The sequence below is a fragment of the Panthera leo genome, chromosome C2 (genome assembly GCF_018350215.1).
Source record: "Panthera leo isolate Ple1 chromosome C2, P.leo_Ple1_pat1.1, whole genome shotgun sequence".
NCBI lineage: Eukaryota > Metazoa > Chordata > Mammalia > Carnivora > Felidae > Panthera > Panthera leo.
In genome coordinates, this window is record NC_056687.1 from 121,361,071 (window position 1) to 121,387,207 (window position 26,137).

The 26,137-nt window shown below is 38.0% G+C and overlaps 1 protein-coding gene across 1 annotated transcript in view; it reads right to left on the minus strand.

The window, feature by feature from the left end:
* Positions 1 to 1,801: 1,801 nt before the first annotated feature.
* Positions 1,802 to 26,137, minus strand: part of ATP1B3 (ATPase Na+/K+ transporting subunit beta 3) — a 45,735-nt gene continuing 21,399 nt past the window's right edge. The window contains exons 2-7 of the mRNA XM_042954664.1: positions 20,025 to 20,153; positions 14,755 to 14,862; positions 10,201 to 10,385; positions 7,994 to 8,044; positions 4,216 to 4,302; positions 1,802 to 2,475 (exon numbers count right to left, since the gene is read on the minus strand). Coding sequence (XP_042810598.1) covers positions 2,302 to 2,475; positions 4,216 to 4,302; positions 7,994 to 8,044; positions 10,201 to 10,385; positions 14,755 to 14,862; positions 20,025 to 20,153 — 734 coding nt within the window. The 3' untranslated portion in view covers positions 1,802 to 2,301. The remainder of the gene's footprint in view (positions 2,476 to 4,215; positions 4,303 to 7,993; positions 8,045 to 10,200; positions 10,386 to 14,754; positions 14,863 to 20,024; positions 20,154 to 26,137) is intronic.

A 26,137-nucleotide genomic window follows, 5' to 3' on the forward strand; every position in this document is an offset into this window, starting at 1 on the left:
TTAGCTAAAGTCAGCTGACAGTTGAATTTTTCTCCAACCACTAGTCAAACCAGTGCTGGATCCAATCACCAAGGATGCAAATCTGGTTGTCTTTATTCCTTTGGTCCCTTGTTATTCAAACTGTGATCTATGAATAAGCAGAATAGCCATGACTTAAGAAATTGTTGCATATAGAGTCTCTTATGGAATCAATCTGCATGTAAGAGGTCTGGTGAAGTTCTGAGGAAAACGTGAAATGAAGCAGAAATGCAGACTCAGATGGTGTCCAGAGTCCCTTTCATTCCCAAACTCTTCATCTTCATCATATAGGCCCAGCTCCTTCCAACCCTCCCCTCCACAAAACACATCTCTAGAGGGACCTTTGTAGAGGAGTCATACCCCACCTCCTTGGACCCTTGCACATAATTGCCATTACTGTAATTATGCCACATCTTGTCCCAGGGCCTGTTCTATTTCCCTCTCATTTTCCAGACCATGTCTTCATCTCTATATCCTCAGTCTGGCACATCAGTAACCTGGCACAGAGCAGGCCTGTGATCATTGTTAAAAACCCCTAATTTCAGTAGAAGAGAGCTAGGAAGAGTTGGGGAGGTCAGCTGAACTCATGCAGCAATCAGGGGCTGAGCCATGCCCAAACTTCTGAACCAGGGAGGCACAAATATGATTTAGTCACTTCTGTGAATATCCTATTTGTATTCTCTACAAAACCCACTTCCCCATTTTGGTTATCTCCATTCTTGTTTCATGTTCTGAGAACTAGTTTGTTTTTATCTAAGCTCATTAGAACACAACTTCAATCTGTGTTATACTCCAAAGACACAAAAATACAAATTTAACAGAATACATAATAATACGAATTCCACAACCAACAACTGAAGACCTGTTCACACTGGACCAGCTAAAGTGATGCTCTAGCTGTAGCCCATGACATTGCTTTAGCACTGTAGCGTTTTTGAAATTGTTTTCCACTCTTAAAAGAGGGCAGAATGGAAAATCAAAGCCCAGAAGTTGTTTCCGTCATTAACAGCTCCAAGAATCATTTTCTTTCGTTGCAAAGAAGACTTCTAAAACAAAAATCTGTTATCACGAAGATCTTAGTGGCAGAGAGGCTGCCACTGGGTCACCAAGGCCCATTTGGCTAGCCAAGACCACTTGGAGCATTGATGTTTTCTCCAGATAGCTGTTCCTGAACCAGCTGGGTTGTGTCACAAACCAGTGTCATTCTGGCTTGTACCAACACAAAGAAAACCTCAAGATTATCAGCTTTAGCATTAAGGATAAAAATCAAAACTGGCTTAAAAAAAAAAACAACAAAACCCAGAGATTATACAGGAAGCATACCTTTCAACAGAGGAGAAAATAGCTCACATTATGACAATCATACCATTACAAACATTGAAGGAGAAGATACTTCACGACACTAAAGCATGCTGAAATAAAGCTGGTTTGAAGCTTTGAATAAGTTCCAAGTTTTTAAATTCACAATTTATATTTTTTATTAGAGTCCACAGTCTGCTAAATAAAAGCAGTCACAATATATTTCACAAACTATTGTACAATTTAAATCATATGAATTTAACTCCATAAAAAATTAGGTGCATATTCATAGTGGCTAACTTAAAAATGCTGTTTCATCTATGGTCTACAATACTTGATAAGAGATTTTAGTTCCAGCACTAAAAATAAACCCATCAGTATATATATTTTTTTACATGTTTTACAACAGAAAGTTTGTGCTCTTAATCAAAAAGATCCACAGACTAATTCAGCATGTAAAAAATAATTTTACAAAACATCCAAGTCAACCTTTCAAATCCACTTTTATTTTCTTTTTTCCTCCTCACATACAGAAGTTCTCCTCACACCACATTTCTTGCAGCTATGAAAGTCACTTGATGTTGTTCAGGTACCATTTTATCCCTACAACTTTGCTGGCATCAAAATAGGAAGTTAACCAGTGTTAAATCTATAAAATATTTACATAGCACAGCACATTAAGCTTTAGACACTTGGCAATTAAACCACATAAAAATAAGCCCCCTGTACTACATGTTCAGAATCGGTGTTCATGGTCCCTATCTGGCGACTGTACACTGGTTCAAGAGGCAGCAGAGGCAACAGGCAGTTACTTCAGAGGACACCGAACACTATGATCTGGAAGCATGTTATGATGTTACCCCAGTGTCATGCACCACCCCACCTTTCTCCAAGGTGGTCTCATAATTCTAGAATGGCAGGTCCAGCTGATACAAAACGAAGACAGACAACACAACATTTACTCTGTGGAGATCCTAACTCCTACTATGCACGTGCTGTGATTTTGAACACAACTCGTCCTAAAAACTTGTCACGATCATCCTGGTTTTTTAGGTTGGGTGATCCATCAATCTTGCATTCGACTGTTACTTCTTTTACAGCACTGCTGCTAGCATTAAAGGACACCTGGACAGCAACTAATGGCTGCAGATAACTCACCTGGCAAATAAAGGAAGACACATTAATTCAAATGCTACAGTAACTTCACGTACCTTCTGTGCCTTTTATCAGGAGTTGGTTTACTCTGTAAAATTCTTTTAAACTGGATATTCATTTATTTTCACTTTAATTTTTATGGATGAAAGTGTTCATATGGCCATGAGTGTTCCTGCAAGCACTGCTTTAGATGTATCCCATAGGTTGTAATTTGGTTGTGTCAACCATGATCATTTTTTAGACATTCTCTATAATCTTGGTTTGAGTTTCCTCTTTCACCCAAGGACTACTCTACTGATTACTTAGATCTCCTATATCCTTACTTAGATCTCCTATATCCTTACTATGGTTGCTGTATAATCTGATGCAAATATATTCCTAACTATATTACCATCACTGTGGTTTCTAGATACATTTCTTCACTAAAAGGAACTAGGGGGCTGATTTCAGGACTGGGGCAGAGAAACTACAAGATGAATCTGGAATGTCTTACAGTGCTAGAAAGAATCATGGAAGCATGTCTAAAGGACATAGGAACCAGCCTGAAGGTCTCTCATTGGCCAAATCTGGGACAATTTTAGCATCAAAATAAATAGAACAGATAATGAGTCCATGACAATATACAGATGGAAATAAATGGTGGCAAGAAGGCAAAGCTCTTTCTCAGAACAGAATGCCACCCTGTAAATGGAGAAAGGAAAAGATGGAATTAGAAAACATCTGGGAACAACCCAGGAAGAATCAATACATGCTTCAAGTGAAGGGAGAAACAGAACTGTGTAGACTCTCCAATTATTCTCTCCACATAATATTTACTGATTACAAAAAAAAAAAAAGCAAAAAAACACCTGGCTGATAACACCTTAATCAAGTTAGTGTTTAAGAGTACCATCACCACTAATGTGACCAATCAATACCACATCCCTCCTGATATGCTAATTCCAAAAACATTTCTTCTGAGGCATTCTTGCAAAAAAAATGTACATTTTACATTTTGATGTAAACTGACATTTAATCATGAAAAACATCAGACAAACTCAAGTTGAGGAATGTAAACAAAACAGGCCCCAAAAGGCCTGTGTTCATTTAAGAGTACAAGGGCATGAAACAGACTGAGGAACTGTTCCAGGTTACAGGTGACCAAAAATGTAACAGTGAGATATCCTGCACTGGGAAAACATTTTTTCTTTTGCAATAAAGGACACTACTGGAACAACTAGTAAAATATTGACTAGGTCTGTAGATTGGATGACAGTCCTCTTATCAACGCTAATTTCCTTTTATAACTATATTATGGTTATATAAAATGTCTTTAGGAAAATAAAACTTAAGCATTTAGGGCAAGGGGCACATGTTTCATTAGTCCCAAATGGTTTAGGAAAACAATTACAGAGACTGGAAAGACAAATGAGGTAAAATACTAACACCTGGGAAATCTAGGTAAACGGTCTACAGAAATTCTTTGTACTATTCTATCCATTTTGTTTTTTCACCTCTGTATACTCTCTAAGCAAATTCTTAACAAAAGAGAAAATGATATTTTGAAAATTTATCGTAAGTCTTATGTTTTGAACTGTAGATTGGGTGGGCGGTGGGGAACCTCTACTTGTCATCACCATTTGAGGACCAGAATAGAAGATACACAAATTACACAGAACATGTGTCTGCCGACAAGTGATATTTTAGTACAGATGTACCAATTTCCCAAGAGTCACAACCACTTATGAACTTCTAAGTACTTACATGCAGTTTTTTCCCATAATATGGAAAATATTTTAAATCTATAGCTCCATTGGGAGGATAAGTTGATAGAGCTGCTGTGTTTTCACTCTAAAGCAGAAAACAAAAGAAACCCCTTTTTAGGTCATAAAAACCAAAATGTATATTAAGGCAATATCAATTATAATCAATTATAAACAGTATGATGATGTTACAATGTTATCCCAACTGCATTAATTACAAGTGTATTTTTGAGAACAGATGTGCTAATCTTGATTTAAATCCTTGGACATAAACTATCCTGATTCTTTTTACATTTCCTGATAGACCCTACATGCTGTTCCATGAGAGTCCCTTCTAACTCATAGCCCAACATCTATTCATACACTGTCTTAAAATCTTATCTGCCTCTAACTACTGACAGCAGGAATGCACCAGTCTGTATGGACCAATGTATTCCTGAAATGACTTAAGATACTGTGCTTCCACACTGTAGAATGTGTGGCTGGCCTAGGAGGCAGCAGGTCCGAAAGTTTTCTGTGCTTAGTAATGGTAACCAGAAGGGTAAACTATGATGCAAGTGACAAAAGCTATTAGGAAAAATTAAGGTACTCCAAGCAAAAGTCTTCTCAACCAATTTAAATACCTTTGAATTTATGAGCACGTGTAAATCAAAGTACTGAAATTACTGGAATTATATTCCATGTACTTAAACTAATAAACATGACAAATATACAAGTTAATCCTTCACAATCCAAATCATGATATCTCTATTATCATCTCTTCTTGATAGAGAATTCTCAAGTAACACATTCTGAATAGGACTAATTTTAATGAGTAACTTTAACACACAATGAGTAGATGACATGGACTAAAATCAGTGGAAGTTTACTAAGCACTAATTAAAATATTAGAAAATGCTTGCATCCTAATTTCTATTTTGTAAAGCACACAGGAAACACTATAGCAAAACTAAGAATCTCCTCTAAGGAGAAGTCCTACTCTGCTTCTCTATCACGAGTAGCACGTGTGAGGAACAAGTGACAAAGCAAGACGGCACAAAGCACAGAGTGATGCTACCCCACAGAAGCTGACAAGGCTAAGAGAAACAGTAAAAACCATGTTCAGTCACCACCCTACATTTGTACTCTATAATTAAAAAATAATCACTGTGATGAGTGCCCTTCTGTACTAATTGCTTTTGTTTAACCTATTTTCTCTTAATACATGAGCCTATTTCACAGAAACAGAGATGTTCCCCAACACATAAAGGAGGTTTTCTTTGGGTTATAGTTTACTGAGCTGGAAATTCCAGCCAGACACCACACTTAACTTACACTGACCTCATTTAGGTCCAACACCCTTAAGTGGGCAGGATCAGTTACAAAGAGGGGAACTGAGGCTCAGTTAAGAGGACATGCCCAAGATCACCCAGGGTAACTCTTCATTGTTCTCTTGGTTTGTACCAAAAACGTAACATTGGCAGGCTTTTACTTAAACTTGTACTTTTTATACCTTCTGTTAAAATAAACATTTCGAAATTATGCATATCTGAATACTGAGATACTTTAGGGTGAAGCATACATGTCACAGTTTTCTAAGTATATGAATGACAACATCATATTGGAAACTAGGAGCAACTGACAGTCACTAAGTTCCACTGAAAACAAAGTTTTAAAATCACATTTTTTTATACAGTCACCACCCTTAAAAGACTTGAAGAACACAAATTGGAAATGGGTAGGCATTTACCTTTTTCTTCTGCATTTTTCTATATTAATAGGATTTATTTTTATAGAAAAAAATGAAAAAATGACAAAATGAATATTCCATCTTTTGTAGGAACCATCTTTTAAATGCTCAAGAGCATGTTGTCCTCAATATTTCAGTATTTTCAGAACTCTTACATAAATGCAATTAAAGCAGATCAAATTTAAGAGTACAAGATACAAGACAAATGTAATGGAAAACAGCAACTATGATGATGTGCAATAAATGCGGCCATCTGCCCTACAGAACCACCTCTAAAATGTACGCACCCCACCTATTATTCCTTTGTGACTAACCTAGGAGTACTAGGCAAAATTTTACAAACTTTCTAAAAACAAAAATATTCCACAACTCAATTAACAAAATCCCCATCTAGTTTATGTACTTTACACATAACTCTTGAAAGCAAAAGGGACAACAAACTGAAATCTGAGTCATTAGACCAGGATTTTTCATTAACATGTCCACCAACTACTCTAGAAGCAAAGGATATCCAATAGATAGAAGTCCAGTTTAAACCCTAAGGGAACAGTTACACGGAGTTGTTTATACTGCCCAAAGGTTCACAAAATTGAAATCTTAGGAAAGAAGTTTACTAAAGCTTTTGGCCTTCTGGCCAAAATGCGCTTTCCTTTCTTAGTAGCGTTGGCCCCGTAGAGCCCCTGCTCCAAGCTTATCAGTGTGGTCCACTCACACACAAAGGCAAAAGCTCCTGCGTCCAGATACACAGTCCTACGTGGTCACGAAAGTAGCACATCTAACCTGGCCGGAGCCTAGCACCTGAGCCTCAGAAACTTCCTACTTGGAAAGCTTGCAAGCAAGAACAGAATAGTTGCTTTCTCTAAATGTATCTCATAGCCATAATGCTTCCTTTTCATCTTAAGAGATACTAGCATATGCTTACTTCATTTTCAGCAGGATTTATCAAGAAAAGCTCAGCTTAGATGTAGCACCTGGTTGTAAGCAGCATACTGACTGAGCTATGTTAGTATAAGGAGGTAAAGGGAACTGCCGAGGATTCACACACTTATACTTCAACCCAGATGAGAACCCACAAACTTTCTGGCTTTTTATTCTAAATAGTGAATACTCAAAAGAAGTAAGGATACTCTAAAGCAGAAATTCTCAAAGCATGAGCCCCAGACCATCGGCATCACCATCACCTGGAAACTTGAGTTAGAAATGCCAAGTTTGGGCCTCACCCCAAAACTAGGGAGTCAGAAACTTTGGGAATGGGACCCAAAATGTCCTCCAAGTGATTCTGATGCATGAATGAATTTGAGAACCACGGAGCAAGAGATTTCTGCCCACATAAGAAATCCATTCAAGGCGAAAAGGAATATAATTTTCTTCACAAACAACTTGAGAAGTGATTTCAAAGTAACATTTCAAGTAAAATACCTTTGACATAGATTTAGAGCTGGAATGCTAATATTTTGCACAACAATAAAATTAAATGTAGAACTTTACTTTCTCCTTAGAACTCTTACCCATCAATTTACATATTTGTCTTAGTTGCACTTGCAGCATGGAGAGAAAACAAAAGAAGTTATGAGATGAAAACTTCACAGCACTCTGGAAGAAAATAAAGTAGGGGTAGGAGAGAAAAATACTGCCTCCAGCTTAAGGAAAATGTATCCTGTTTCCTGAAATCTCAGATGCCATTGATGTACACCAATTTATGTACTATTAAGATAGAAAAAACTCTTATGATACAGTATTAAGATGCCATTAACTATAAGGCCATCCCCAATTTCAGTGTTATTAAGCTAGAAAAAAGTGATCTCAGAATCAATGAAAGATGGTATATGCAAAGGCAGTGTCTGTGAAATCAATGCTCATGGAAAGCACGTCTTTAGGAATTATCATTTGCAAGTAGAGAAGGGCTCTACACCCAAAGTTCGGTGGAATTTTATTCTTCTAAGATTGGCACTACAGAGGACTTTCAAAAAGGGACAGGAAGAAAAAACAATGACTAAGACTCACAGACTTTTAAAATATTCAGATATACTAAAGCTCTTTGAATACTAACCTTTGAAATACATTCTATCCTTGGTTCTCCTTGAGGCTTTAATCCAATTATCTAAGGAAAAGAAAAACTAATTGAAACATCACAAATGTATATGAAAGAACCTCCTGCATTGTTGCTAGGGACCCAGAGATGGAAGGGTTGAGATGCATATCGACTCTAGGTATTAAAACCCTATTACATCTGCCTTTTACTCTTGTGTAGAGGATTACAATGGACTTTTTAATATAATAATCTTACCAATTTGCTATCTTATTGTATTGGGGCAGTGCAGAAAATAAATCCGTTCCTGAATAAAATACAGTATTGCACTTTGCTACCCTTAAACCAAGAAGCAAACAGAAACTTTTAAGGCAAACGTTAAGAATTGCAGAAGCACAATAAAACTGTTTTTCACGAAACTGTATTAGGTCAAACCCTCAACATTTGTTTCCATAAAGCTTGCATGGAGCCTTACCGTATTTCCCATCGATCTATTCCACAAAAATGCATACACTGGGATGAATCCCATTTTAAGACACAGTACCATTCAGTTCTACGTAATAAAGCTACTTTCACGTATGTAGCTGACATAACTAACTCTGAATGGCAATAGATATTTATTTTGTGGGAGGATCTTTTTATGTTTTGAATTTATACTCATTTTACATGCGAATGCCTGTAAATGTAAATATTCCTCCCAAGAGGTAAGTATTATGGAACCTAAATAATATCAACATCTTTAACTATCGTTGCCTATGTGAGGACTTTGGAACAAACTCTACTGGGATTAAATCCCCTGCTACACTCAGCATGCATAGCTCATGAATGATCCATACTTGAGCTTGATGTTGTCATCTTGTCATGCCCTGTAAAGCCATGTCCCATCAGCCAAGTATAATCTCAGACCCTCTGCATTCAAAGAGGACATACTGAAAGAGAAAAACAAGCTTCGAAGGTTGGTCCTGTAGGAGAAGGAACTGGAACTCCTCTTGGCTTTATACTGGGAATAGATTTTCCAGAAATCTAGACTTTATGAAGATATTCGCTTCTGGAAGGCTGGGATTCTAAAAGGCATTTCTGTTAAGGTAAATACATTTACTTCATCTTACAAGCTAGACTGTCAAGTTTCCCATTACTCTTGGCTTATTTGGTTAACTTTAATTTAATGAAGTCTTGCTGAAACATCCGACTATAATTATTCTTGAGTACCTACTATGTGTCAGGCAATGTTTCAGAACGATCTCTAGAGTACGATGGGATAATTAGGAACTTGTCATTGTCCATGTGGGGAAAGGAGGAGAGACTGGAGGGGTGTCAGTCTGGGTACGTCGGGGTCTAGCTGGCTCTTCCTATAGGGAAACTCTTTATTTAGCAGTGCCAAGAGATGGTAGCAATTTGCTTATCAAGGGTAACTTTAGTGATAAACTCATGATCTTGAGAGGTCTCCACCTGTTTAAGAAACTGCCTTTTCTTGGAGTAAATGATCAGGAATAACCTCATTCTTCAAGGGAGACCTTGCAGGCCTCAATAGGGTAACTGTGTCAGAACACAGCTCTGCAATACAATATTTATACAGCAGAAAGGTACAGGGGTTAGAGATCACTTATTACATAAGAAAAGCATCTTCTTTTGCACAATGACTCCCAGGTCATACTTACTAACACACAGAGAAGCTAATGAGCTTCAAAATAATTCAGGAACATCTTCTGGACACCAAAGCAAAATGCTACCACTTTGGTTACAACTGTAACACCCCACTGAGTTCATTATAATGCAATTTTATTTGTATCTCTACTTTTTAATTATATGTACATACACTATAAAACTATGCTTTGCTACTAAATATTCAAAGTTTAAACTAAAGCCTAATAGATTCTCAATGGAATTTTAAATTTATAACCGAATTCAAAGATGATTCAAAGATGAGCACTGCACGTTAATAAAACCATGCTTTATGTATGACAACCAGAATACCTGCCCCTTGAAGCATTAACCTATGCCTAAATGCATGTAACTAAAAACGGAAAAGCGTAAGTTGTTTTACTTCCCTAATCCATGATTGATTTAATAAACCAGTCTTGGTTTTTGCTGTATTCACTTTCTAAAGGTCAATTAATATCACTGCTAACCTTTTATGCAAGTTACCCCTAAATGAGAAAAAAACAGTTCCAAGCTACTCAATAAGAGGATATTAGAAAAAAAGCAGCAGTGGCAATATAGGTACATACTCTGTTCATTTTCACAAGAATACAAGGATTTCCTCTGGAGTAGCCAAACTCTGGATCATCCACACCACTGCATGCTTCAAGTAAGGCAACAGGAAACTGACATGCATGATAAATTGGACCCTTCTGTACAAAAAGGGTTCGGTCAGGACAAGCTGTGAGATTCTTCTGTTCTTCTAAATCATATGCTAAAAAGAAAACATATATGCGTATATAGATCAGCTAGAAATAGATCTTAAATACAACTAGGAACACATCATCCTTTGGACAACACTCTTCAAAAACAAAAAGAACATGCTAATTACTGTGTAAGCAGTATCTATTAGAACAAAGAGAAGACAATGTATCTTTTAACCAGAGATGGTACACTTTAACAGGAGAAAGGCTTTCCTAAAACTCAGCAATGACAACTGAAAAAGTAGAAAATGAGAGAAAAACAAGAGATCTAAGAGCCAACTAAGAGAACAGTTCTAGAAAGAACCAGAAAACTGAGTTGTGGAAATGATCAAAGTAATTAATAGAAGGTAATTTCTGTGAAATTATTATTGAAAGGTAATAATTTATTAACCTAAGCCTTCATCCTGAAAGATCTCCATCAAGTTCCCAGTAAAGTTCTATTTTATTTTTTAAGTTTAGAGAGAGGGAGACAGAGAATCCCAAGCAGGCTCCACACTGTCAGCACACAGCCAGATGTAGGGCTCAAACCCATGAACTGTGAGATAGTGAAATCCAGAGTCAGATGTTTAACACTGAGCCACCCCAGGTGCCCCCCAGTAAAGTGGTATTTTAAAGACTGAAACTAAAGTAAATTTTAGAACCCCAAGGAAATACATATAAAAACAAAGTAAAAATCCAGCCTTGTGGAGGAGAAAAAGGCAATACAAAGTAACTAAAATTCTAGATGCAGCTAAACTACCACCTATAAATGCAGATTGAGGTCATTTTCAGAAATGAAAGGACTCAAAATTTACATTTCATGTATCTTTTCTTATGAAGTTATTTGAGAATAAATATACTCCACCAAAACTAGGCAGTAAATTAAGAAAAAAGGCAGGAGCCAAGAAACAGTGGATCCAGCTAAAGTGATTAAAAAAAAAAAAAAAAGAGTCCCAAAATGACAGCTGGATAGTAAAGTTCTAAACAGTTACTAGTACAGACTATGGCAGGAAGGGAAAAGCTCTAAAGAGTTTTCCAGGAAAAAAAAAAAAAAAGGACTTAAGAGGATACCTCAAATCAGTGTGCAAATAAGGGAGCCAGAAGAGTGTCTATAGATGATGGAATAAGACATAAAGATTAAGTATAGAAAGGCAACCAATAGCAAAACTAAAAATAATAATTACTAAACTGGGTTGTAGGGTGGAGTGTCTGAGGCATGTGAAGTAAATGCTCATCTGTCATGGCAGGAAGTAAAGACAATATATAAAAGTGATAAATCAACAGCTAGAAGGAAAGTATAACAGAAATACAGAAAAAAATACCATAAGAGAAATTTCAAGAGCATGAAGTTCTTTCCTGTTGAACATGTATCCAGAATCAAATTACTCACAACCTATAAAGGTTTAAAAAAAAAGGGGGGGGGGGGGAGGGGGGCCTGGGTGGCTCAGTCGGTTGAGAGTCCGACTTCAGCTCAGGTCATGATCTCACAATTGGTGAGTTCGAGCCCTGAGTTGGGCTCTGTGGTGACAGCTCAGAGCCTGAAGCCTACTTCCAATTCTGTCTCTCTCTCTGCCCCTCTCCTGCTCATGCTCTCTGTGTCTTAAAAATAAATAAAGGTTAAAAAAAACATTTACAGCCTCCATTGCTTCCTTTCTTGCCAAGCCACCATTCTACTCATCTGGTTAGTGTAATGGCCTCCTGACTAGCTTCCCTGTACCCTTCAACCCACAGTCTCAAAAAAGCAGCCTGAGTGATCCTTTAAAAGTTGGGAGTGAGATGATGTTATTCCCTGCTTAAAAACCTCCCACTTGGTCAGTGTAAAAACCAAAGAACTTAGTGATGGCCTCTAAGGACCCACACAACCCATCCTTTACTTCCCTAACCTCCTAAAACTCTTGCCCTGGCTTACTCCATCCAGCTCCTCCAGCTTTCCTGATAAACCCTGAATGTGCTGGGCATTATAAATAAGCTTCAGGTCAGTTCCCTCATCTTGATATCCTCCTTAAGGGCCCCCCCTTCCATGAGGCCTCCTGGACCTCCCTGTTCAAAACTACAACCCTTCCCATCTCCGTTCTCTGCCTCATGTTTCTCCCCAGCACTCATCACCTTCCTGTGCACCACTGGACTACAAGCTCCACGAACACACATTTTTTTCCTGTGTTCACTGATTAAACTTCAAAGAGTGCGTGACATAAAGACAGCCTTGAAAAAATATTTGTCGAGGAAATTAAAAGGACTGCAGCTAGAAAAGAGTAGGGCAGGAAACTGTTTTCATTACAGAACTTTCTTTACTATTTGATTTTTAAGCCATGGATTATACGCTCACAAAAACATCCTTAAAGAACTATCAAGGAAAGATTTAGAAAGTCAAGTGGATGGTGTAGGATTGAGGTTTTTAAGATAAGAGGAAGTTGAGGAATTCTGCATGCTGACAAGAAGGATCCAATAGAGAGAGGTTAAATATACAGGAAAAGGAGAGTAAACAATGCTTCCAAGACCATGGAAGAGGAAGAGATCCAAAGCAGGACTGGTACAGGTGGCCTATGCAAGGAAGGGCCTCAGAGCAGGAGAAATATCACACACAAAATGGCTGTAACTGTAGGTTGGCTTTTCTAGTAATGAGGAAACTGCAGGAGTTCCCATCTGAGTCCTTCCATTACTTTTTGAAGTAGGGAAGCAAGTTATATGAAGTGAGTTCTATATAGAGGAAAAGGGTTAGAGGTTTGAATAGAAATTGGAAATAATCCTCTAAGAATTATCCAGAGAAATTCAGCAGGATTGCCAGGAAATAGAGCAGTTCTATTTGAGGGAGGTGGTCAAGTATTCACAGTGCTAAATAGTCCCAGGGAAAGCCTTCAGCAGCCTGCTCGGGGCAGGCTCAAAGGAAGGGCCTTCATTCAGGAATTATATGGTTTCATCTAGGAGAACTATGTGGCTTCATCCATGTGCATTTTATGACAGAATGACAGGCAAAGGATTTTAGAGTACTGGCAAAACTGAAAGTGAAATGAAAAACCATGGAATTAGTAAGCTTAGTAAAAAGGGAAGTTAGGGAGAAGAGGATGGGACAAAATAAAAGGGTCAGTGAAGTGGAAGTCCCAATGAGGTAGAATAGTGAGGGAAAGTTAAACAATTAAACTACACGGTTGTGTCAGGAAAGCCTCAGTGATTTTGGCAATGGGGTCCTACGTGTTCTAAGGAATGAATGTAGATCTGGAAGAGGTGAGGTCATCATGAACCAACAGGCCAGGGCATGTGATGATTATTCATGTGAATGGTAACACCACATGAGGTAGGCTAAACCAAACAGGAGGAAAACTGGGCTACGACAACTATTAGAAAGCATTACAGACTGGCAACTCCAAAACCCACAGCAGATATGTATTTGGATGGGTTATTTATTTTCATTTTTTAAAAAAATGTTTATTTTTGAGAGAGACAGAGACAGAATGTGAGTGGGTTAGGGACAGAGAGAGAGAGGGAAGCAAAGAATCTGAAGCAGGCTCCGGGCTCTGAGCTGTCAGCACAGAGCCCGACGCCGGGCTCGAATCCACCAGCTGTGGCATCATGACCTGAGCTGAAGTCGGATGCTCAAGCGACTGAACCACCCAGGCACCCCTATTTATTTATTTATTTTAAATTAGAGCATGAGTGGGGGAGAGAGGCAAAAGAAGAGAGAGAGAGAATCCTAGTAGGCTCCACAGTGCCCTGGGGCTCAATCCCAGAACCCTGGGATCATGACCTGAGACAAAATAATGATTTGGATGCTCAACCGACTGAGCCACCCAGGCACCCCTGGTTTTGTTCTGTTTTTACGTTTACTTATTTATTTTTGTGTGTGTGAGAGAGAGACAGAGAATCCTAAGCAGGCTCAGTGCAGTTAGCACGGGACTTGAACCCACAAACCGGGAGATCATGACCTTAGCCAAAATCAAGAATTGGATGCTTAACCAATTGAGCGATGCAGGCACCCCTGGTTTTGTTTTGTTTTTAAATAACAAACATCATTCCTTGTTCCCTCCACAAGTAAGTACTACATTGGATTCAAAACATCCGAATGCTTAGAGGCATTATTTTGTATAATTCAGTTTGCTTTATTAGTCAAATGCTTTTTAATGCAGATATAAATGTCATGTCTCAATAGATTTATTCATATACTTAATACAGAAAAGTCAAATTCAACTGCCCATTGAGCTTAGACCCCTATGTCTTTCCATAAGTTAGAATATTCTCATGACTAATTATAAAATGTACTTGCCAGTCCTCTCAGTTGACTGAGTTTAAGAGAAAAACAAAAGGTAAAACAGACTCTAAGAAAGAGGTTTCTAAAAGTAATCATTATTTGGTACCAGTTTCTCAGTACCTAAAATCTTTTACCTCACTCTAAGAAAATATACTTACGTTTTAGAAAGTTCCTAAGGTCTTCAGTGTACCTTTGATAGGACTCTGGATCAGACGCACTGAATGAATATTCCAATGCAGTTACTGGTTTTGGAAAAACCATAAGTCCTATACAGAGATAAAAGAAAAGGGGGAAGATTAACTGCAGCAAATTCCCTTCTTTCTGCTTATTCTTATACCTGAGGGGCAGATCTCAGTAAATTACATGGAAAAATGTGTTCACAGGTATGCTGAAATTATCAAGAACTTCTCAGTTGATTATGAAGGTACAGACATCTAAAATGAAGAGAATTGGAAATCTGCAAAATCATCTCAGGCATTACCAATTAAAAACCTCCCCGAAATCTGATAATCTACAGTTAAATTATAATTGCTCTGTTCCTGATTTTAAAAGATGCAAATTTTACTTTTTACTTCCTACACTCATTTTTCTATCAAATATTTTTAGGTTTTGTCAATTTGCTATTAATTAGAAAAGTTTTAGCAAATCAGTCTCAGCACTTTAGTCATTCAAATTACAACTGTATGGAAACATACATAAAACTTTTTCAATGGAAGAGGCCTATAAAATTTTAACTCTATGGTTGAATATGCTTCCTTCAATAATAAACACTGCTCTATAATTCAAACGTGGTTTTCACATATTGAATTTGGCATATAACCAACAATTTCATATTAAGTCAACACCCATGTATACAGAACATGTTGCATGAGTTTATGAAAAGAAAATGTAAGCATATTTATATTTAAGGAAACATAATCAGGCTTCCAACTTTAATGTACGCTTTCTTTGTTTTAAAAGCATCCAATCTAGATTAATTCAGCCTTGCACCCAGGCTTAAGAACAATCCTAACATTTTCACTGGTCTCTAAACATTTCTCATATCAAAGTTATTAGAGATGCTATGCCTTTCACTGAATCTGAAAATATACAAATGAAAATATACAAAGTTATTAGAGATGCTATGCCTTTCACTGAATCTGAAAATATACAAATATACAGTTGTTTTAATTTCCATTAAAACTGCTGCTCACAGATCTCTAGTTCTTTTTTTGTTATTTTTTGTTTTTTTTAAATAGTGTTAACATTTTAGATCAGATCCAGTTTCTTTTTTTTTAATTTTTTTAATTAAAAAAAAATTTTTTTTAATGTTTTATTTTTATTTTTGAGACAGAGAGGGACACAGCATGAGCAGGGAAGGGGCAGAGAGAGAGGGAGACACAGAATGTGAAGCAGGCTCCAGGCTCTGAGCGGTCAGCACAGAGCCCGACGCGGGGCTCAAACTCACGAACTGTGAGATTGTGACCTGAGCCGAAGTCAGACGCTTAACCGACTGAGCCACCCAGGTGCCCCAGATCCAGTTTCTTTTAAATCCTTGCCTGTATTGGTTTGCATTGATCTTGAGTTAAACTAGATGCAATGCTACCCAAATATGATGAAACAATGTTCCTAAATAGCAGAGCAAATCTTATATATTCAACACAAAAGACCTCCCAATTAAACTCCCTATTCACTTACATAAACAAACCAGAGATCACTTGGATTTAGATAATCCCCTATGCCTGATTTTCCATCCACTGCAAAATCTCTGGGAAAAAACTTTATGACTTCTTATAAAAGTATTTAATGAATAATACATCTTACAGTCCAGTATATTAACTGACCATCTGTATATGTCTGAAATTGTTTGCTTTTATTTTTAAGGTTTTATAGCAGGAATAGGATATAATATCCTGCAAGTAAAAAAGCAAGAGAATCAAGGCAGCTTGCAAATAAATGTATTAAAAACCCCTAATTTTAAGAAAAACCCAACATAAAATATTCAGATTGCTAAAGAAATTTTACTTTAATTTTTTAAGTATTTATTTTAAAGTTTATTTGGAGAGACAGAGAGCACAAGTGAGAAAGGGGTAGAAAGGGAGAGAGAGAGAATCCCAAGCAGGCTCCACAGTCAGGGCAGAGCCCCACATGGAGCTCGAACTCACAAACCGTGAGATCATGACCTGAGCCAAAATCAAGAGTTGGATGCTTAACTGACTGAAGCCACCCAGATGTCCCTAAACTAAAGAAATTTTAAAGAAACACATGAAGATATCTGTGTTTTATACAAAAGATTACATTCCTTTACATGACTAATGGTTTTTTTTTGATAGTGAGAGAGAGCACGCACATGAGCAAGGAAGAGGGGCAGAGGAAAAGAGAGAAAGAGGGAATCTTAAGTAGGTGCCACACTTGGTGCAGAGCCCAACAGAGCTCGATCCCACCACCCTGGGATCATGACCTGAGCCAAAATCAAGAGCCTGGATGCTCCACTGACTGAGCCAACCAGGCAGCCCTACCTGACTGATTGTATTTATTTTGAGAGAGGGGAGAGAGAAAATCCCAAGCAGGCCCTGTGCTGTTCAGCAGGGAGCCCAATGTTTGGGCTTGATCTCATGAACCATGAGATCATAACCTAAGTCGAAAATCAAGAGTCAAACGCTTAATGGCTAAGCCACCCAGGTGCTCCTAAGGGATTTTTCAATGATTCAGTTTGCAAAAACTTTAAGACATGAAAGTCTAAAACTGAATTTTTAAAAAATATTTTTATTTTATTATTTTTTTAAACATTCTCTCCAGCAAATTTTTTTTTAATGTTTATTTTTGAAGGAGAGAGAGAGACACAGAGCATGAGCCAGGAAGGGGCAGAGAGAGAGGGAGACAGAATCCAAAGCAGGCTCCAGGCTGTGAGCTGTCAGCACAAAGCCTGATGTGGGGCTCGAACTCATGAACTGTGAGATCATGACCTGAGCCGAAGTCGGATGCTCAACGGACTGAGCCACCCAGGTGCCCCAAGATTTTATTTTTTTTAAGTAATTTCTACACCCAAAGTGGGGCTTGACCTTACAACCCCAAAATGAAGACTCACATATTCTACCAACTGAAACAGCTAGGTGCCCCTAAAACTGAACTTCTGATACCCATTACTTCTTAGACCTTGCCTAACAATGCTCTTGGAGCCCTAGTAACTTGCTATTTAACAACGTGTTTGAAACTCTTAAGTAAAAAACCAAAGCAGGCATGTACAGTACAGGTGGATTTTCTACACGGTATGCTAAAGTCTTATCTTATTTGATAAGTCTTATCTTTAAATAAAGTCTTATCTTACTCAACATGAAGATCATCAATGGAATGCAAAAACTATAATAACTCCTCTATCACCTTACAATTTAAACCACTGGAATATGAGAATGTGTGCATACAATGTGCATGTTTGTTGGGGTGTGATGGGCAGGGTTTATGTTATATGTATGTATATTTTATGTACCAATTTCAAACCAGCATTTATTTTACCGGGTAGAAACAATATTATGGAAATAATGTTATTTAAAAATAAAATTAAGGAGCGCCTGGGTGGCTCAGTCAGTTGGGCATCCGACTTCGGCTCAGGTCGTGGTCTTGCGGTTTTTGAGTTCGAGCCCTGCGTTGGGCTCTGTGTTGACAGCTCAGAGCCTGAAGACTGCTTCCGATTCTGTGTCTCCTCCTCTCTCTGCCCCTCCCATGCTCACACTCTGTCTCTGTCTGTCTCTCAATAATAAATAAACGTTAAAAAAATTTTTTTTTAAATAAAAATAAAATATGGTCAATGCAAAAAAACCAGTATATTAAATACTGCATATAATGCAGAACGTACAAGTAGGAAGAAAAAATATTATCCTTAATCCCTTTGTAAAGAGAATATTTTAACAAACTAATGTATATTCATCCAGTGTTATATATACATATGTATGTGTGTACATATATATTTATTTAAGGTAATGATAAGACTTTAAGTACTATAATATACTTGTAAATAATTTTAAGGAACTTGGTTTGAAACTTGAATATATGGAACACATCTTATTGCTTATATTATTCATGCAATTGTAAACAGTTTATTTCTGAAATAGATCAGATCATGTTCACTGGTAATAAAGTCACATAACTTAGCAAGAAAAATAGTTATCTTAGAATTAGTCTAGGTAGAAGAAAACGCTACAATGAGAGGTTAGGGAAAAATGAGTATGGAGTTAGTCTCTGATACTTGGTCAAATAAACTAAAAAAGAGAAAAGAGTGATTCCTGGTGTTTACACAAATGTTAACAGCAAACCAAGGAAAAGTCATTAGAACAAAATGTTTAAGAAAAGATGGCTGGGGAAAGTGGTGTAGTCTGGCTGTTGATATGGCTCATAAATCCATACAATGAGCCAAGATCTAGTTCAGGGTTCGTCAACCTTAGCACTACTGACCTTTTGGGCTGGACAACTCTTTGTTGCAGGGGGCTGTCCTGTGCCTTGTAGGATGTTAAGCAACATCCCTGACCTCTGCTCATTAGCAGCATCTCTCGAGGTGTAACAATACAAACTGTCTCCAGATACAACCACAAGGCCCTTGGGGAGCAAATCACTGATGGATGAGAACCACTGCTCCAAAAGGAAACATTCTACTACACTCGTCCCTTCACTGGCCTGCCTGCCCACCCTGCCTGCTGTCCAAATCCCAGTCCTCCATGAGAAGCCTGCCCTTCTCTAGCATCTCTAAAGGTTGTTCACATTTTTGGGAATTATTTATACTGGAGTTCTGCACATTGTTATCTTCCTCTATAGAAAGTGCCAGCACCTTGAACGGCCATGTCCAATAACGAAGGTAAAGCTGGCATTCAAATTAGTGTTTCAGTTGAGATTTTCTTCTGTAGTGGACAACCCTGGAGAATATTTTTTCCTTAAGACAACAGAGAAGAATTGAACACAGTAACAGTATACTCATTTTATTCTCTGATGTATCATTATTTAATATTTCTTACCACTTCCATATTAGGCAATTAAAACTATGAAGCTTTGTAAGACTGATGCTCTAGCCCAAGCTAGAGCTAAAATGTTTACTTTGTAAGTAAATTACTCAAGGCCAAGTGAAAATGCTATACAATATTCGCAACAGCCATCCATTGACCATACTGATCAAATTTGGCTTCACTATAATTGTCAATATTCATTTCTGCTTATTCCTGGCAAAGGACTCAAGATTTATCAGCTCAGGTCTTTATATCACTACGTAAATAGAATAGGTTTTCAAATCAGTATGTAAATATAAAAGGTCTTTTTATCAGTATGTAAATATTTAACAACAAAAATCAAAATTTTCACATTACCTAACCTTAAGGCTTAACTTTTTACCTATGTAAAAAATTTACAGTCAAGAAAAAATATAACCAAATTTTGTTAAAAGCCACAATAACTGCAATATAATTACCTGGACTAGGAATCTGGTCACGGTATTTTGGAACCTCATCATTCAGAGTCTGAAGCATAGCCCACATTGTAAATGAGAAGAGTGCAGCCAGGAACCCATAAAAGACTAGGTAGAAGAGCAAGATCAAACCTGCAAAAGAAAATAAAACTTAGGAAATTTAGATACACACACACAGTGCATATGTGTGGGGGTAATGGGAGGGCAGACACGTTAAAGAAACAAACCAACTGTTGTAAAGCTAGGATTCCAAGCTTTGCCATGCACACAGCCAAATATCTCCATATTCAGAACAATACACATTTGCCCAAGCAAAGGATATTTCAGCAGGCAGGACCCACCCATCCCATGACCCCTCATCTCCACTGATACTTTCAAGTACAGATAGCTTCTACAGATCATACTCTGGTTCAAGGTCAGAGCTTTAAAATTCTAGCACATGGGGAATGTCTCCCAAGATGGACTTGCTGTCCTCTAGGAAGATAAAAGATGATTTCAGGTGGAATAAAACCCCTATATGCACATATTCCTTTAAGTGGCAAACAGAAAGGAATTAGCACTTCAATCCCATATTTCACAATAATTATTTGCATAAGTTTAAGGTTTTTTAAAGTGAATGGACTTAACAGCCAGGAAATGTGCACAGAAAGCAAATCATGAAGATGGTATTCAATAAATGATGTTTAGGAAACACTAGTCAAGTGGAAGGCTCATGCAAAAGCAATGATAGGACAAGTGACCCAACCAATGGGACTTCACACTTCTACTGCTAAGCACAAAGCAAGAGTTGGCATACCCAAGTTTCAACATCAAGGGCTTAGTCTTTTGTTACTTCAAAATCTGGAAACACTAAAACAGATCTATCCTAAGCCAGTGATTTATTTTAGGAACATCTAAAATCAATTACTTTTCTCAAATGTCCACATTCAAAGTTCCAACATCAGAAGAGTTCACCATGAAGATTACATATTAGGATATGTTGTTAAAGCCACACATTTACATTTAAGTGTTTAAAAATTGATCAAAGGATAATAAATCCCCAGATACAGCAATAGTGAGAAACACTAATTCCCCAGAGTTGAATTAACATCAGCTTTACTTCCCAGTCTTAATAATCTACTTGTTTGTTTGCCTGACTCTATCACCAGCAAAGGGGCTACAGCAGAGGTTCCTGACCTATAATTTATGGACTCCCACCACCCCCAGGCAAGGATTACCTTCAGAGTTTGAGATTCTTATAATAATATATTTCTTAATATATCCATTTTCCTCCTCCCGGAAAAATGCTCTACAATGTTTTTCTGATTTTTGAAAGACTCCACAACCCCAAAACAGATTGTGCCAAAAACTAGATAATTTTTATTTCTTAAACGTGGGCAGGAGACTGCCCCCCTCCCTTCAAGTAAAGGGGAAATAGTTAAAGCAATTTCATCTTAATCCACCCATCCTCCCTTGCCCCAATTACCAGCAGGCCAAAATAGGGAGCGAGAGAACAGAAGGAAGATAGGACAGCAGGAGGACCTTCAGATAGCATCACTATCCTACCACATACAGCAATCCTGTTGCAGAAAAAGAAAAGGAAGACCAATATCAAAGTAGTGCTCAATTTACTATACAGGGAAATGAAACACATGCAGAGTCCAAAAGCTAATTTAATGAGATATAGGAGAAAGGATTCTTTCAGATCTCGATCTTTATAGGAACAGATAAAATCCTGCATTCAACAGACCAGGGTTATGTTATTTATATTTATATAAATATATATATTTACATATATATATATTTATACATTATAAAATAATATATAAAATACTATATAAAAATATTTTAAAAATATATAAAAGGTAACAAGTGTAGACTGTTCCACACTCAATAAAACTACAAAAACAGGTGGAATGAGGCCATAGTAGTATGTTGACTGATGCAGTAAGTATGAAACTGGAGAAGTTTAAAACAAAAGTGGTAAGAGTTTAATTATTTAGCTGTGTTTTTAAGTCATCCCAAAATATTATACCATTTTCAAAATCTGATTTTCAATTTCCAGGAAAAATAATGTAAATGAAATTTATAAAAAGTTACAAAGCAAATAAACATAAAACAGACATGAACAAGCTATACCCAAACAGGCTTTCGAAAGAACCACTACACAATGAAAAAGAGTGTTGAAAGTTCCTATTAAGAGTTATGTTCTTAAAATACACAAATTAATAACCATGTCCCAAATCTGATGCCATATACTAGTGGCTATTAAGTCAATTTTGAATGTAGGGCGTGTAGAAACAAGAATATAGACGTGATTTCCAGCACTAAAATGAGTTTTCTCTACTTGAATCTATTCCTTTTGCCAAGACCCACACCTAATATTTAAAATTAATCTCTTACGAATATCATATATGAAGGATCACTCCCAAGGGTAGCAATACTTCATCAACTTTTTTTTTAATGTTTATTTATTTATTTTGAGAGAGAGTATGAGTGGCAGAGGGGCAGAGAGACAGGGAAAGAGAGAATCCGAAGCAGGATCCACACTGTCAGCACAGAGCCTGACATGGGGCTTGGTCTCCTGAACTGTGAGATCGTGACCTTAGCCGAAACCAAGTCTGACACTTAACCAACTGAACCACCCAGGTACCCCTACCTTTATCAACTTTTAACCTCTTTTCTCCTACTAAGAAAAATACCAGAAAAACACAAGTTGTCAATTACCGCTCTTATATATAGTTCCTTAGAGGCAGTTTGCTGATAGGCTTAGCAAACATACTGATGGGGATCAAATTGGAGGCACCCTAGTCAGTAATGGATGGTGCTGACATAATCTGTTCAGTGTGCCACGTCTGCCTCAGTTTTACTTAATGTAAGTAGGAAACAGCAAATGAAGCCTAAATAGTGCTTATTATACTACTGATATTTCCCAGCTTAAAATCCTTCAAGAATTTCCTTAAGTCATTAAGGAACAAAAGAAATTGGCATGCACTAAATTCTGAAGAAACATCAGCATTTTAAATAGTCTGAGGTCAACAGAATTATAACCAAAGAGGTTTATTCCAAATAAATATCAGGGCACCTGGGTGGCTCAGTCAGTTAAACCTCCGACTTCAGCTTAGGTCATCATCTCACAGTTTGAGTTCGAGCCCTGTGTCAGGCTCTGAGCTGTCAGCACAGAGGTTCTGTGTCTCCCTCTCTCTCTCTTCTCCTCTCCTGCTCATGGTCTATGTCTGTCTCTCAAAACTGAATAAATGTTAAAAAAATTTTTAAATAAATATCAAATACCAAAAAGCTTCATGTTGTAATTGGTATTTTTATATTATCACATTGTTCTAACGGCATATATAGAAGCACAACAAATGCTACTTCTGTACTTACACTCTTAGATCTAAGGGCACATTACAGAACTGTCAATGACTAAACTTCTACCCTTCTCTAACACAGGAACCGACTTTCCTCTGCTCTCATTTCTGTTCCTTGAGAAGCCCCAACTTTTAAATCCCTTTCTTCTCTCTCATTTTAATTTTGTTTAGGGGAAGGGTGACAGGACAGATGCAGCAGGAGGTTATGGAGCAGGGTGGGTATATGCACAGGCTATGCTAGAGTCAGACTTAGGCTCAAATCCTGGCCTGACCACTTTTCTGCTGTGACCCTGGGCAAGTATCTACTCCCATACGAAAAAAAGGGGTGACGGTTGTACCTATCTAATTATTCACATTATAGAAAGGCAAGTAAAAGTCCAGATATTTGACAAAAGCAAACTTCACGGGGGAAAAAGGCCAACAACAAAACTAGAAATATTTTTGGAATGATACTGCAACTAGGCTTTAAGGCTAAATTTAAGGTTTAAGTCTTAACCTAATCAATTGCATTTTACTGTAAAAAAAATGTTTTCATAAATGAGATTAATGTGGATTCTATAAAAGAAAACTAAACAGCAAAAAATCTGGCCAAGGTTTATTCTGTATCACCCAAGGGAAGGAGAAATAGGTCCTGACCGGCCACTTTGTTTCAACCCTGACGGGTGTTCAACAATCCAGTTCCAGCACTAACCACCCAGGGTAGCACAGACTCCACTAGCTTAGGGCATGGCCCTCCACAAGAGTGCCCTTACTTCAGATGCCACCTGAACTTCTAACCAACTGGCTACCAATCTAGGAGATCCGCAATGCTCCCTCAGATTTCAGAATTGGCTACAATGACTCAGAACCCAGAAAGGGCTCTACTTAAGATTAGTTATAAAGGACACCCACACAAACAGAGAGGGGTCTGGGATGGAATGCAGTCTCTGACACCCAATCTTCCAGGAATGTTCTGGGAATCACCCTCCCAACACATTAATCTGCTCCCAAACCTGGAAGCTCCACTAAGCTTCAGGGTCTAGAGTTTTTACCGGGGTTTTATTATGTGAGTGTGATTAAATCACTGGCCATGTAATTAAACCCAATCTCCAGCCCCCTCTTCTTCCCTCCCTTCAGTCAGGTTAGCTCAAAGTCCCAGCCCTCTAATCATAGGGTTGGTCTTTCTAAGGACCAGCCTCCAGGGAAGCTACTAAGGGGCCCACCAGGAGTCACTCTGCTAGCATAACATAGACACTCCAGTCTGGAAATTCCAAGGGTTTTTCAAAACTCGAGGCACCTGGGAAAAGACCATAAAAATTCTTTATTCCACAATACCAGCACACATAACCTGGGCACAATGGAGTTACTAGGCTTTATCAAGGCCCGAACATACATATCCTCTCAACACACTTTAAGACCATGTGATCTGATTCCCTAACTTCTGCAAACTTCCTAGTTACCTGATGGTACCTAGGTACTGCAAAGACTCCTCTCCTCAGAGTTCTGATGGCTAGAAACTACTTCCTCTTTGTAAATAAATTAGCATTCTGTTCACAGTTAAAATTTTTTTAAAGAGAGGCAAGTATAATAATAAAAAAACACAATGGCATAGAAAAGTGCAAGTTCAAAATCTTTTGTATATTTGAATTATTTATTTATTTATTTTTTTAACGTTTATTTATTTTTGAGACAGAGAGAGACAGAGCATGAATGGGGGAGGGTCAGAGAGAGGGAGACACAGAATCTGAAACAGGCTCCGGGCTCTGAGCTGTCAGCACGGGGGCCTGATGCGGGGCTTGAACTCACGAACTGCGAGATCATGACCTGAGCCGAAGTTGGACGCTTAACCGACTGAGCCACCCAGGCGCCCCTGTATATTTGAATTTTTAAAAGTGGCTTTTTATTGAGGTATAATTCACAGTCCATTCACCTGTGACTGGAATTGTTAGGTTTTATAGTAACTTAGATTAAGTACCAGACTGTTTTCCAAGGCAGCTGTACCATTCTACATTCTCACCAGCAGGGTTCCAATTTGTCCTCATTCTCCTCAGCACTTCTTGTCTCTTTATACAGCCATACTAGTAGGTGTGAAGTGGTATCTCATTGTGGGCTTAACTGGCATTTCTCTAATGGCTAATGATGTTGAGTACCTTTTCATGAGCTTATCAGCCATTGGTATGTTCTTTGGAGAACTGTGTATTTACATCCTGTCTTACACCCATTTTTAAATTGGGTTATCTTTTTATTTGAGTTCTAAGGTTCTTTATATATAGTACAGATACAAGCCTCTAATCAGATATCTGTTGACTCCAATTCTATGGGTTGCTTCTCGCTTTCACGATAGTGTCCTTTAAAGCAGAAAAATTGTTGGGGTGCCTCAGTTGGTTAAGCGTCTGACTTTGGCTCAGGTCATGATCTCACAATTCATGGGTTTGAGCCCCATGACCAGCTCTGTGCTGACAGCTTGGAGGCTGGAGCCTGCTTCAGACTCTCTGTCTCCCCTTCTCTCCGCCCCTCCCCCACTTGTGCTCTGTCTCTCTCTCTCTCAAAAATAAACATTTTAGAAACTTTTTTAAAAAGCAGAAAAGTTCTAGGGGTGCCTGGGTGGCTCAGTCAGTTAAGCGTCCGACTTCGGCTCGGGTCATGATCCTACGTCTCGTGGGTTTGAGCCCCGCAACTGGCCCTGTGCTGACAGCTCAGAGCCTGGAGCCTGCTTCATGTTCTGTGTCTCCCTCTCTCTGCCCCTCCCCAACTTGCACTGTGTCTTTCTCTCTCACAAATAAATAAATA